This window comes from Acanthochromis polyacanthus, chromosome 17 (assembly GCF_021347895.1).
Source record: "Acanthochromis polyacanthus isolate Apoly-LR-REF ecotype Palm Island chromosome 17, KAUST_Apoly_ChrSc, whole genome shotgun sequence".
NCBI lineage: Eukaryota > Metazoa > Chordata > Actinopteri > Pomacentridae > Acanthochromis > Acanthochromis polyacanthus.
The window spans coordinates 5460273-5475830 of NC_067129.1; the positions used below are offsets into that span (position 1 = coordinate 5460273).

At 39.2% G+C, this 15558-nt stretch overlaps 1 protein-coding gene and 1 non-coding gene across 2 annotated transcripts in view; one reads left to right on the forward strand and one right to left on the reverse strand.

Annotated features, from left to right (window-relative positions):
• The first annotated feature begins 7504 nt into the window (after positions 1-7504).
• trnas-uga (transfer RNA serine (anticodon UGA)) lies at positions 7505-7586 on the forward strand. Its single transcript has one exon. It is a non-coding gene; the product is annotated as a tRNA-Ser (tRNA).
• A 5137-nt stretch (positions 7587-12723) lies between these two features.
• Positions 12724-15558, reverse strand: part of pdlim4 (PDZ and LIM domain 4) — a 49411-nt gene continuing 46576 nt past the window's right edge. Inside the window, exon 7 of the mRNA XM_022205967.2 lies at positions 12724-14267. Coding sequence (XP_022061659.2) covers positions 14063-14267 — 205 coding nt within the window. The 3' untranslated portion in view covers positions 12724-14062. The remainder of the gene's footprint in view (positions 14268-15558) is intronic.

Consider the following 15558-nt stretch of genomic DNA (forward strand, 5'->3'; position numbering starts at 1 on the left):
ATACACTTGCCCTAGATTTACTTTATGTGCTTGTTTGAAAAGTAAAAGATTAATGCCGCTCAGATTAAAATATGAGTAAAACAAGTTTCAGCAGCAAGCTGCCTGCTTTAATTCAAGATAAAGGTGTTCATGTGAGCTTTGTATTTTGGCCAAAATAAGTGGAGAACCAAAGTCAAGAATAGAATTTAAAGGTTTTTGGCTTCAAAGATTTTCCTCATAATACTTTGCAGTGGGGGTGTTAAATAGGAATGTCTGTGATTAGAATTAACTACATTTCTGTGTTGGATGGAGATGATCACTCAGATGTTGCCTCCAACAGCCGCAGATTTTAACAGGGCTTTTTCATGATGTGTTATCTAATTTTAGTGTGCTCACATTGTGCATAACAATGCCGACTATGATACTTTTGTTTTTGTGTTACAGGATCCCAACATTCATTTTTGGGTCTGTTGAAGCATTTTTTCTGCCTATTATGGGTCTCAGGTTGTTGCTCTGATTACTTGGTTTTGGATGCAGAAGATGAGTTATTTATTTTCTCACATAGTTGAGGCAAAGCCTGACTTGATGATTGTGGATGAAAAATGCGATGGTATAACAATTAGGCTCTAATTCTCAGTAATGGGACCAATTTTAGTGGCTTTTAGTAAACAAAATGGTATCTTACACTGTCTGGACATTACTACTTTTTACTACTTTTCTCTATTTAAAGCTGTTTGTATGAAAATATTTAGGTGGTTTGACATCACTCATATTAACAGCATTGCAGTCCTTGTGAAAAATAGGATGCGAAGATTTGAATTTCAAGCTCTACGGTTACACCAGACAGAGTTCAAAGGGTTCATTCAAGAACAGCATATTAGCACTAAGCAGTATAATTTTTTTTAATCTGTCTTGTAAGCTTTTCAGAATTATAGGCTGTTAAAATATAGTCACAATTGTTACTCTACACCTGAAGGCCTATGTGGTTGATTAAAAAGCCAAAGTTTGAATCAGTCTTTGTCCATTCAAGATGGTTAAGAACAGTTTGCAATGATCCTATGGATAAAAGCATAGCAGAAACCACAATGTAAGTTTAAAATATTGAACTTTTCTGGCATTAAATCCTTTTTTTTTTTTGCTTCATTGTTTTGGTTTAATTTCATATGTAACTGTTATTAATAAAAGTTTAGCTTAAAAAATGTTTTCAGTTCTTTCAGACACACATTTTGTCATGAACAGGGCTCAGATTAGCACCAGATACAGAACATCCATGTGGCAGAGAAGCAGGCTGAGAGAAAACAAAATGTATAAATATGAGATAGAGTAGCACACCTGCAGCAGTCGGTGAATAGGGGCCTCTTTCAGGCTGAATACCAGTCTGGGTACATGTGGAAATGCAGGAAAGGCTTCTGTGGTTTCTGAGTGTGTAGATATACTCTTTACATGAAAGTGCTGCTCATCTCCTTGCTTTAATGGATAGTACTTGATTTAATAACTCTAATTAGTTCAAGATTGATATCAATTTCCTCTTGGTGATGTAATTTGTTGCATTTTAAATATAAATCACCTTTTGAAGTGAAGATAAAAATACACTGAGACTTTGTGTTCTTATTCAGGGCATCAATCAGCGGCAGAGTGAGTCTGTGCATCTGGACCGCAGATCTTGCTCCCATTCACCTACTTTTATAGCCAAGGATAGCTGGCTGAAAGTGCACCGCTGTGATGGGAATACTGTACCGTGTATGCTGTCAGTACTATCATGTAAATTGTATAGAAGGCTACATTTACCCCACATGTAGCATTTCCCATTCACAGTCTTTTTGTTACGTAATGCCTTTTACAATCTTTGTCCTTATCTGAGGTTTGTTCTGAGTTTTTTTTTTTTTTCTTTCAAGCTGTTTCACATAAAGATAAGGAAAATAAAACTTAATTGTGTACTGACCACACTACATGCGAGCTCTTGGCCCAGTAACTTTTAGTTAATCTCTAACCTGTTGTTTTCATCTTTATCTTATCTCGTATCACACCTCGTTTTGACAATATTGTCACATTTGGCTGCCACTGAAGTTTAACTGAGCCGTTGGTAGCTGTGAGCAACTTTTCCCGAGAACATTATTATGACATTAGGGCGTGTTTCCTTTGAGATATTTTTCTTGGTTGTGTGGGATGGCCTCTGAAATAACATTTAGATGAGGTAATATTAAACCTCTACCCTGAAACTAATCAATATTAATGACATTCCTTTTGGTTGGGGGGCCTGCCAGCTCCTCAGGGTATCACCCCCAATGGCAACTCAGTGACTGCTGGAAAACCCAGTGACTCATTATCGTAAGGTAAATCAAACAACTCTGCGTATTTGTTTTATGTTACAATGCAATGAGAAAGCACTTTAAAGCAAATTTGTCCTACTTCTTCGCATTTGGCAGCTTCTGTGACACAGTCTGGGCCTTCATGGTAGACTGAGCCTCAGATGCTCTTCACTCCAAGCAGATTCCCAGAGTGGTCCAGCTGCAAACTTCAACTTAATGTGCTGAAATCGAAGACCAACATGAAATCTCTCTTGAATGCACATAAATCAAATTTTAAGCTGCAAGTTTGAGTCATGAGTCTGAACATGGAGATGAGCTCATGTTTGCTGGTGACGTTGCGCAGCTCCATGGTTTCATACAGACGGTCTGTAGAAACATCTGTGAATGCATCAAACATTAAGTCATATTAACACAACTTTAATTTCACTGTCCCTGTCATTTACATAGGGATGGATTAGTGTAAACTCAGTGTGTGACAGCAGATGCTTTTGGAGTTCTCAGCGGTTTTCTTGACTTCTTTCTTTTAGAAATAAGGTTTTACGGCCATATTTCCCTCAGCCTCTTGTCTCTAGTGTAGAATAAGGTAGATCAAAGCTGACCGAAAACATGATTTAAGACTCTTTAGCAGCAAAATATGAGTGCATTTCTTATTGAGACCTCTTGTTTTATGCAGTCATACAAAGACCTCAATGACTGTCTTATGTGGACTTCAACAACAACCCTAGGATTAGCCAGAGTACCTTTAAATTTTCAGGATTTAAGTGAAAACAATGAATGCATCTTTAGGCATAAAACACCAAGAACATATTGTAAAGAACAACTTCGAGGATGAGAACATGTACATTTACAGCATGTGCTTAGTCATTTCACATTGGTGTAATTGCTTGAATTGATGTGTAGCACAAATGAAGGCCTCTATTTGTTAGCTAGCCTGGTGAAACTAATACTAGTTCAGAATACATTCAGTTTAATGGAGGCAGACCATTCTCTAAACTAACCAATTATATAAACATAGAAACACTGTAATAATTCTGCTCCTGTTGTTCATATCAGTGAACTTCTTTAGTGAAAACCTAAAAAAAATAAGAGTCTATGTTTTTCTAGTATAAAACTGTTCTGTCCAAATGAGCAGCTGCACCAGTGGTCCTTTTTTCTTGCCTCATCTGGCCTCACAAACACTTACCTTGGCCAGACCAGTACGCTTCATGCTGTGCAGAAAAAACAGAACATAGATGGATGTGCACCGCATGAAAGGCCAAAGTGCACTATAATAAGAAGTAGTTACATTCACGACATGAGTATGTTTTCATAAAGCGACCACAGTGCCTCACTCAGTCAAAAACCTGTTTTTGTTTTGGCGGCATGTTGGGTTAAGACACCAATTCATGATCCAAAGGTCTCAGGGGTCTGGCTGCATTTATGCTCTGACCTTTTGCCTCCGTCTATGTGCCTCAGAAGACTGGAAAGAAACTAAAAAGGCATCACCACTGCAGGATGGTGATGGAATTGATCCAATCGTTAGACGAATAGTTTCTGAAGCGACTCAACAGTTAAGCAGGATTTTACTATTTATTGTTACTTTTAACTATTGAAGTTAAAAGATGGATATCATCCTGTCTGCTGGTGTCTGTGTGATTCATACTGCATGGGCAAAGCCAGCAGTACAAATAACTCCAGTAGACAGCCAGGACACACCTCTCTCTGTCTCCCTGATAGAATTACGACTCTCCGTGCTCTATACTTAGCCCTCAGACGATTGTACTTGGAGTCCATTTGATTCAGGAGGTCCAGACTGAATTGTTTGGTGGGAAATAAAGACCTTTTTCACTGAGTTAAGGCTGTCTGGGAAGGATGAAAGACACGAAGGGGAGAGAGCAGGAGAAAAAAAAGGGAATGTGTGAGAGAGCTGGCACTTGTATCTTGCAGAGTTTTTATTATAGTGCCAAGTGCTTTTCATATAGTCACTATGGTATCCGCTGAAACACGTAGCTGCTTCTTGTTAGGGTGGGACAGAGAGAGGGACGTATGTAAAGAAAAGTGAAAGGGAATGTGGGTGTCATTAAAAAAGACTGTTAAAAGACAGGAAGAAATGAAAAGCAGCAAAGGAAGGATAAAGGAGAATGGGTAAAAAGAAAAGACAGGCAGGCAAGGAGAGAAGAAAGGGCAGGACAGGAGATTTCTTTCAAGTTGATGACATCTGCTTACATTTACTGTTTTGCTTGGCTAGTTGTTATTGATTTATCTTAATTGGGTTTTCCTGTTTCCTGTCCTTATCTCTCTAGCTTAGTCTTAATGTCATGAATAAAGAGCCCTGACCGGGAATGTGTTTTTTCTCAGAAGGGATTCAGAAGTTACGGAAATCGAGTCATTCAATCTGTTGTGAAGCTGCTGAAAGTTTAAATCCACATCAAATCTGCAGGCCAGTATTTCACAACCTTTAATATTCGTTGCAAAATTCTGAAAATATGAGTTGACAAAGCTCCTAACTCAGATTTTTCTTAGATTATTGATATATTTCACTGAGTTTACATATCATAATTTTTTATTTCTAATTATCCATTGAGTTGTATTCTTTGGTATTTACAATTCTGGTTTCAGAAATAAACTGTTGTCGCTTATTAAGTTATACAAGGAGTAAAACATTCACAAAATCAGATTCATGAAGTGATCCAGATATCTGACATTTGATCAAAAATGAAATTGCCTCTTTTATTTCAGAAACGCTCTTGTTATGCAGTTTATGTCAGAAATCAAGCCATTGCTTCAAGCTGTCATCACTTTCAGTTTAAACTTGCCTCATCCAGAGCCAGGTTTTGTTGAGAGCAGACATGTCTCTAAAACATGAGCCATCTGTTAGGTTTTTATATTCACTTTTATTTAAACAGACTTGAGAGGGTAGAGATATGTTGCACATGTCTGAAGACCAATAGTTACTGTAGCAAGGTCTTCTCGGCAATTGGGTGGGGGCCACTCCTGGTATTTATAATCCTTAGAGTAAACAAAAGACCTCAGACACTATTCCTTACATATGATATGTGTTACGTATGTCTTTAGCTTTGTCATTGTGAATAAATATTGATTGCAAAATAAAATAAATCCTGTGACAGACCGATTCTGTAACTCTTCGACAATGTCAGGTTACTTAAGTCATTCGTTTGTGCATCTTTAGCAGTGTGGATTCTGTCACGGTCTGATCAAATTGGACCAAACCTGGAAACACAAATGGCCCGCTGTCTACACAATTTCCAAGCACATTATATTTCTTCATGGCATAATGGACTTGTCATTCTGTTTTGTTTTCATGTGTGCTCACAGTTCAATGTAAGCTGTTTAGGTTCAGGGTGGGGTCAGATAAGCTTAGGAACACATACTTCTGTCAAGGCTGCACAAAAGACATAAATATTCTGATATATTTAATCTGCACCAAAATAGCGTTAGACATCCATAAAATATGTGTGGCAAATTGCTTTTTATTTGAGTGAGCTCATGAGAAAATAAGTGTTCGAATGCGGATGACTTGTTATTTGGCTCGTGAGCTCACATTCCACCACATCTCATTGAAATCTGTCAGCATAATTTTAAGATATCTTGCTAAGTCTGACAAACAAATGGGACTGAAAAATAACCTCGTCTGTAAACATAGTTGAGGCTTGGTGCAGGTTGCTCTGTGGTAAAACATTCTCAAATGGGTGAGAAGTCAATTTAGGTTACAGCAGATGACAGCATAAAGTATGCGCCACTCAGTCCCACAGTTGCATCCACATATCTCCTGGAAATTTCTTGAAAGTTCACTAATTTTGTTCACTTTTACATCTCCCCAGGAGTTGCAAATGCCATTTTGTTTTCACCAACTTTTTCAGGACCACCTTCTGATTCCCCTCGCATGGATTTATTGCTGATCTGAGAGCTGAGCAACTGTGAGGTCATCCTGTTGGTGTCTCAAGAGCAGTGACTGTCTCTTCCTAAATCCCCTTTTAATGAGAAAGCAAAGCAAAGCTCAAACCGAGCTTCATCCCTCACAAGGACAACCAAAACATTAAGATGATCAGGGGGCTTCCAGTGATAGACGCAACAAATCCTTTCAAAGAAACCATGGGGCTGCACAAACTCTGTGCCTTTTTATACTTGTGTGTGGATTTTGTCCTCATTGAAGAAATACAAAAATACACACACGTGTGCATCCATAACTAAAGACAAACCACAGCCGCTTTCAGACTTGTACTTGAGTCACGAAACCTCTGCCAAGAGCTATTCTCGGAATCTGCCTGTGAAGAGCTGAGTAACATTTCCATAAGAATTGCCTCCATGGTTTAAGTTAAGCAACATTCCAGCAATTACAAGACTGCTTGTGTGTTTTTTTTTTTTCTTGGCAAATAGTGCACAAAAAAATATAAGGAAACTCTGTTTTAAATTCAAAGTAGCAGAATTTAATTTCAATAAACTTCTGCAAGTTACACAAATACACTGCATTTGTAAAATAGGGGGAAAAACTGTCTGAAAATTAAAAAAAATAAAGGTAAATGTTGTAATGGATGAGTTCTGTTTGTAAAATGCTCTTCATGTTCGAAGGGAGTCAACATGTAACTTTTCCATAGCAGTGTGGAAACCAACGTTTTGGTTTTTCTATCTGTTCTTGAAGGTGGAAAATCAATGGTAGCCAATAAGTAGGAGTTAAGGAACCAGTAGACATCAAGCCAACAATTTGCATATTCATTCCTGTTGCTGCTGCTGCTTCCAAGTTGAGCCATTCAGAATGAGTAGATTCCTTGAAGCCTACTTATTAGAGCTCCTTCTGATACTTCTAAAATGCCTCAAACACAAGGGAAGCACACCAAATGTTCTGCTGTTAGCTGCAGGAGTGAACTCAAGAGTTTCCATGCACCTCCAGCATCTGGGGACCTAAAGAGTCAGAGGATTATTTTAACTTTTATTTTCAATGGCACTGTCTACCCTTTAAAAAGAAAATGCAGATTATGCAGCTAGCATGCCTAAAATTACCATTAAATACCCACAGGTGAGAGCTATGTGTTGATGTCAAAGTTGAGGGACAGTCAGAAATAGTGAAAACTGGAAAACTGATATGAAACCAAGAAACAAGGACTGGATGGGTTGCTGTGTTTTATTCTATCAGTGTGGTCTAAACTCTGCCATGTTTCACTGTTTGCTTCTTTCCTGCTCTTAGTGCTCAAGTGTTTTCACTTCAGAGTGACTTCAGAGCTGTGATGGCTGAGTGGTTAAGGTGTTGGATTTGAAATCTAATAGGGTTTCCCTGCGCAGGTTCAAATCCTGCTCACAGCGTTACATTCTGTGGCTTTAAACATCCTGATTGCCCATTGGTGGAATATTGTTCTCATAGTAATTTCCTGATATGGATCAATGCAGTGATTTACATTCAATACAGCCAAATCCCAATGCAACTGTACTCATTCACATATTTTCTGTTGTCAGACAATGAAACAAGTATGAAACAGTGACTGAAGCATACCACATTAAGCCCATTATGACGCGTTAACCAGCAGTCATGATATCATCATTTCTAAGCTGCAGCTCTGCAACATTAAACTATTCATTTTATAAGTGGAGCAATGTCTGACAAACTCAGCATACACATGAGTTAAAACAATATAAAATGACCTCTCAGAGAGAATGTTAGAGGCGATAGAAAGTCCCACACACTCATTCACGTCTGTCAGCTCCTGTATGGTCCATATATTTAATCTGTAGATGCAGAGTGAGAATTACAGAGACTGAAACAGCCCATTTAGAAGAGGGTTAAAGTACAAGCTGCGCAGTTATGGTGAACAAAAAACTCAAAGACACATTCTGGACACAAGTAAAATTGCCATTATTTACTGAAAACTGGCACAACATGGGACCTTAAAGACCCTTTATTGACACATAGGCAAGCCTAGTAAAGCCACACACATATTTGAGAGGAGCTACACACACAGACATGGAGAAACTGTCTATTGTTCACAGCCTACCATTTTTCCCCCCTGCTCTGGTGTGCGCTCCATGCACAGCAATTCTTTTGTAACGTGTGAGGTCATCAAAACAAAATTGCTTGTATTACTGCTTCAGCTAGACCACAGCCATTAGAATGAAACATAGTTACAGAGCTGCGAGTCCTTTAATATACACCAAACTGCCAGTGCCATTGTAAAGCTAAACGTAGGATTATCTCCTGACTCCTTCATCATGACCAAACACTCTACCAACAGAGCTCCATATTATACCCTGTAAGAAACTTTACTGTAATAAATTGGGGTTTCGTGTGCTGCTTATATGGGTTTTTGAATTATGGTACATGTGTTCAATTTATATCTGAGAAGGAATGGCTAGAATGCTGCTCTGTTGTGTCTTATACTCAGGTAGAGCCTGGATATAAGCACTCAGCCAGAAAGACTCTACAAATCTTCGCTGTCATAGGCAACAGATTGGTGCCTTATGGAGCCTGAAATGAATGCTATGCTTCATAAAGAGGGTATAGAGGCTCAGATAAAAATGGCAAAATGAAGAGATCAGGTATTGTCATTAAACACAAAGGAGGTAAGGAATTATTGTAGCTATGATTTGAAAGCAGGTTTTTCATAAAGGATAGTTTTCTGGTGAAACATTGTGATACAAACTCATTGATAAATACAAAAAAAAATTGCAACAATAAGTGGGGCAAAAGACAGAAGAAGTATTTTTGCATTTGAAAAAGCTCTGACATCTAATCTGGTTTATCTACAACTTATTCTGAGCAGTGTGCATGAGAAAAAACAAGTTAAATGGTTAACCTCTTCATTTTTCCATAGAGGTCAACGGGAAGAATTTGACCCTGGTTGTTGAACGTCAGCGCTCGCAGCGTGACGGACGCTGCACTAGTTGGTTAAGAGGTGATGTTGCTGTCTGCAGAGCGAGTCGAGCTCTGTTTCTGAGCAACTTGAAGTGTTTATCTCGAAAGTGCACTAAATGTTTATAGATGGGAGAGAAGCAGGATTCTTTCCACATAGCAGAGACTCACTTTCTTCCTCTGTATGTCACATTGCCTTTGTTTTGCTTACGCTTCACCCTGTGGGTCTGTCAAGCCTGTGTGAAGTGCTTCCACACCAAATTTGAGGTTATTTTCATATTTCTTTCACAAATGTAAACTTAGCTGCAATGAATCTTATGCCAGTGTGAGTTTCTAAAGCCCTAGCACAGACACAAATAATTATTTTGAGCTAATTAAATGGTCCTTTATATTTTAAAAAATGGACATGTCAAGAGTAAATGTAAATGTTCAGAGTCAAGCAGAGGTTAGAGGATCAGCTATGGGAGTGACAGCACAATACGACTGTCATTGCATGTGGGAAACATTAGCAAATGGGAATAATGCTGAATGTACAAAACTCCTTAGAGGCTGCTGGTCCACACATAAGCACTTTGTTTATTTTTTCATCTTCCTTTCATTCATTTTCGCAAACCTTGAACTTTCTCATCCTCATTTATCTTATCCTGTAACTCACTTGTCTTAAATGAGCTCATGCTGAAGGAGCCACGTCATTTAGTGGGACATGAGGTGGCCTTAGCCATTCTGGTTTTGACCTCATTCATTCTTTTTGGCCTGCTTCATGCATTGCAACTAGATTTTACATTCTGTTTTTCTCGTGATTATTTGACCATTTCTGAGACTGGAATTAAGCTTATTTACAGGCTAAAGAGCACTTTTACATGTACACAAGATTAGATCAAACACATATTTGTAGATACAGCTAATAATAACTTGTTAACGAATTGACACACCAGTTTTCTGACATTATAGCGTCTATAGGCCAAAGTGACGGCTCCGTTAAACCTGCCACAATGATGGTTTAGTGAATATCAGTCAGCACAGATGTACACAAACTTTAAACCACATTCCTAATATTGTGTAGGGCGTCTTCGCGCCACCAAATCAGCTGTGATTTGTCAAGGTACAGATTCCAAAAGACCTTTGTCAGCATCCTGTGGTGTTAAACACCAAGACATTAGCAGATGATCTGTTAAGTCCTCAAGTCTGGCGCCTCCATGGATCGGACTAGTTTCAACACATCCCTCAGATGTTTAATTGGGCTAAGCTTTGGGGAATTTCAGGGTTCAATCAACACCTTGAACTCTTTGTCATGTTTCTCAAATCACTCCTGAGCATTTTTTTTTTTTTTTTTGCAGTTTGACAGGGCACTGAAAGAGAACACCACCATAACAGAATATCATTTCCATGAAGGGGTGTATGCAGCCTGCAACAATGATAAGGCAGGTGGAGCATGTCAAAGTAACACCCATGTGAGGTTTCCCAGCAGAATATTTTCTACAACATCCTCTTCCAGCTTGTCTTCTGCCAGTATTTTGCATTCTGCTGCTGTGTCTTTCTTAGAAAAACTAAGTAAATGCACCAAGACGTCCACATGGTTCAGTTCTGACACAGGTTCCCATTGTAGTTGCTTTCAGTGGTGAACAGGGGTGAGCATGGACAATTAGCATGCTGCTAAGGCAACTCCATAAGCATCTCTTCTGTGGGATTGGACCACAAACTTCAGTCCTCACTCACATCATGCATCAGTGAGCCTTGGGCGCCCATGATCCTGTTGCTGGTTTTAGAGTTGGTCTTCCTTGGACCACTTTTGGTAGGTTCTAACCACTGGATAACAGGAACACTCTGATGCAGTTGTCTCGCCATCACAATTCAACTCTTGTCACTAAGATCCTTATGGTTGCTCATTTTTTCCTGCTTCCAACACATAAAATTCATGAACTGACTATTCACTTGCTGCCAAACACATCCAACTTCTTGCCATTGTCGTGACATGACGATTTGACTGTTTCTGTCAACTGCAGCATTTCATGGACACGTAGAGGAACCACTAACTGGACAATGACAGGAAAAATCGATTCAAGTCCAAGTTCCAATTAGATTCAATATGTTTCTGTAGCAACTGTTGCACAAAGAAAGAAAATGCAGTGGTCTTTTCACTACTGTAGCTCACCCCTGCCCTGAACAAGCATGGAAAAACATGCACTCTTTTCTCCAAGTCCTTCCGCGTTCTTTAGTCATTTAGTTTTGTCTAGTTTTACTACTCCAATTCATCAGTGGGCCATTACTGTCTGCACGTACACTCATAAATAAGGAGTGAAATATGTTGTTAAAATTACTCTGATTTAAATTGTCCAAGACTCCATGGTTAAGAAGTCGCTACTCTTACAACAATGAAAGATGTGTTTCAGAAAGCCACTTTAAAAACTAGGATTAACTATTCTAAAACAAGGCATGCTGTTGCTCAATTTTACAAAGAGATTTAAGGCCTCTGTGATTTGTATGTCTGCGGAGTTTGGTTGCAAGACACACATATTGCAGTCTGGTGGTCTTAAAGTGTGCGGTGTGGAGAAAGTGGCATGTCAGAACGAGGGTGTAAAAACTAAGACATATCGAGTCCCTTGAGTTTTCAAACATTTTTGTGGGAAATCCTGCAGTTACGACGAGCGAAGAATGTGAACAGTTGTGTCATGGTAATGCATTTTTCATTTTATTTAGAACCTAGAATAAAAAGGAGCAAATAAGAAGATCCAGAGCAAAAAAAAAAATGTGCTGGTAGAACAATAAGTTAAATACAAGAACAGGATTTTGTGTCAAAGAAATCATTTAAAGACACAGAGTATGCGAAGGCACGTGAGTGACATGTTATATACTGTATGTTAAGAGCAATCACAATGAAACAAATATGTACAATACCAAAGAGTCAATGTGGTAGCAATAGAATTTTCACATAATTTACAAGATCACTAAGATAGATGGCACACCAGCGGCTACACAACACTGTTGATACCTTGAAAATAAAAGGTGGATATCAGCACTGCAAAAATTTCAAGCTCATTTCAAACTACCAAGGCAATTTTGTTAGAAATATTTCTAAAATTAAGAACATCACTCTTCTCCACTCAGTTCACTCCCCACAATTCACAATAAGCTAAGACTGATGGCTACATACTACTTTTTTTCTTCTTACAGAGAGATTTTCTGTGAAGAAAAAAGAAAATACGTGCCTCATTTCTCTTCCTCACCCCTTCTTGCTCCCTCCCTTTCTGCTCCCCCTTCTCTCAGAGGAAATGTAGAAATATATTTCATTTGCTTCATGGGCTCAACTGTGAGCACAAATCTGAATTCATAGTAGGAAGGGAATGCAGCTATGCACACTTCTGTCTTATTCTCTCTTGCAAAGAGGAGCCATAATGTATCTGTGTAGTGAGTCCAAAAAACAAAGCCAGTATTACTCCCACATGTTGCAGGCCGTGGAGTCCCGCTTTAAACATTTCTAACAGTTTTCTATGGCCGCGTCTCCTGCCTGAAATGCACACTGCCATTTTTAACAGCTGTCACGAAAGGTGGAGAGCATATTGAAGTCAACCATGAGAGTTTTCACTGAACTCTGTGCTCTTGTTTTTTTTTTTATGAGGAAGAATTCTTCTGTGTGAGAGTTGAAATTCCTCGCTCAGTCAGGTGCACGAGCCAGAAGCACCTCTAGCTACAATCCCCTGTGTGTCACGGCTGTTCAAAATGCTGCATTAAGCCAAGTTACTTAATCATGAAAGTCTTATTTCTTGCTATTATGTCTTTATAAATTGAGGTTGCTGTGATCACATGAGTGAGAAACTCTTGTAAGACGATTCTTACCGAGTTCTAGAGTTTCTCACAGTGCTTTGAGGATGTCTCCTGCTGGGATTTGTTTACATTCTAGGGAGGCGGTGCTTGCAAAGCTGCATACGGAGGCATTTACTACAGGTTATAGCCCAGTAACACAGTCAGCAAATGGCATACATTCCAGATACCCACAAATATACCTGCTAGAAACCTGCTTATAGTGAATTTTTTGCTTATCATTTCACGTAACTGAAAAATGAACAGAAATAATGAGAATTAAAGAGAGCTGTTCCCAGGTCTGTAACATAGAAAGTCTGAAAATGAAACTGTATATATGTAAACTAGAGATGCATCCAACATGAGTATAATGTTTAACTGTAAAACTGCTAACTTCAGCCCTTAACCAAGTATTAAACACAATATCACTATAACTCACATGATGTGTCAGAAAAAGAGTGATATTTTATGCTCTGTGGGAAACTGCTGTTAAAATAGCTAAATTGAAAATAAATCTGAAAATATAACCAACTTCTCTGCACAGCAAACACACCAAATCTCTTGTCATAATGCACATAACACATTAGTGTCTTGAAGTTATTTGTAAGGCTTGAGTGAGGCCTTAGACCTTATGCTGGTAAACTGATTGTGAGAGGAGCAGATAGCTGGTGTAATCATTTCAAACAGCATCTCATTTAGTCTCATTTCTTGATTATTTCCTGGAATATTCTGCTACTACTCAGCATAGTGGTGAATGTGCATATGCATGCTTTCCTGGATCTACAATTTCATGTAAACACACTGATTGAGAGATGAGGGAGGTCGGATTGAGCAACACTGTGAGCATATTTATGGATTAGAGTTTTGAGATATTCATCAGATCTGAGCCTTCTTCTGTCAACATATTCCAATCTGCTCAATATACAAAGAATTTATGAAGCCCGTCATTGCAGAAGTACTGATCTGGGATCACTGAAACACGCATGTCATAACACACTCTCCCAAAGGTAAAAACTGACCCAAGATCAGCAGTCCGGTTTGACAGAGCCTGATCAGTGTAGGTGAGGATACTCAGCAGCCCCATTTCTACTACATCTTAGTTTCCCAGTTATATTACAGTATGGCCGGCCTCTCCATCTCAGACCAGCTCCACCTTGGAGTTGGGGTACACGGCGACGACATCGTAGCCCTCTGGGGGTTGGACACGAGCCTTAGCGTGGGTCTCACAGTACAGATTGTCCTCGATAAAGAAGTAGCCCCGCTGCTTCAGGTTGATGCCGCAGTCGTCACACATGAAGCACTCGGGATGGTAGAGCTTGTCCCTGGCCTTCACAATGGTGCCACTGGACGGAGACATGGAAGAAAGGTTAGACTCAATATTATGGGACATGAATGCAACAAATGTAGAAATCCTGGAGACAATGGAACAAAAAAAAAAAAAAACGCCAAGCAATGGAAAGAGAAATTCATGAAACAGACAGATGTTTTGATGCGAGTGCATGTCAGTCTTGTAATGATATATGCAACATGTTCCTTGTGCTGCTTTTCCACTTTCATCCCAGTTTTATTTGGCATTGCTCACAAGCTAGAGACACAGCATTAACCAACTCAAATATCCAGTGCACTCCCCTGGTTTCAAATATTTAGTGCTTAGAACACTAAATGCTCCTCTGTGACTCAAAACTAACCTTAAACTTGAAAATCTTCCATGTACTGTGTGGACTGACTTTTTATTCTAACTTCTAGCAGACAGTAACTATTACAGTGCCTGTCTGCTTATGTTGCTACAGGACTCTGTTACAGACGTTTCTAAGGGTTAAGAAATGCTGAGGGCGCAGATTATGTTCAGCGTTCACTGGCTTTTATTTCCTCTTCTTGTGGTTTCGTTTGAGCATGTGCTCATCTGAACCCTGGCTCTGAGCCTTAAAAGTCTTTTTATTAGCAGCGTGCAGGAAGAAAGAGGACAGACAACATTATAGGGCTGTGCTAGCAAGAAGCACAAAAGCGGGTGATGTGGAAAATGATGTGACGATAAGCAAACTGTTAAATGCTAATTTCCTTCAAAGGCTGACGGACCTAGACAGCAGGTTTCAGTGAGATGCCATCATTGCAAATTACAAAACGTCAAGCAGGATGCTTCCAAGGAAAGTAAGTGATGATAAATCGCGTATGGCTGACTCACTGTTTTAATTTTTATTGAACTTTCCATTGCAAATCAGTAAGCGTGTGGGTATATCTCATCATATGTCATATATCAGCAATGTTTTCATGCTGAGAGGAGTTTCAGGTGGAAGGAAGATCACATGCACACATATTTAATTTGGTGGCTGACTACTGATCAGCACCAGTGAATGCAGAAGTTCACTCAGTCACACAGTGACAGCAGTAGTTCAGGGCGTTCACTGTTCATTCACTGTTCTCAATTAGATTTTCCTTTCTGGACAGGGGACTCGGGCCAGAGACCATTCAGTCATAAGCCCGCTTCTTTTTTTAACCGTTTTCCTCCATGTAACCACAGCACTTGGAGGATAAACTCCTGACACAGTGCTCCATACATGTTTGCAAAAGCTGTAAAATGCTCTTAGGTCATAGCAGGCCTATTATGCTCCCACAATGCTCTCTTGTTAACAAGCA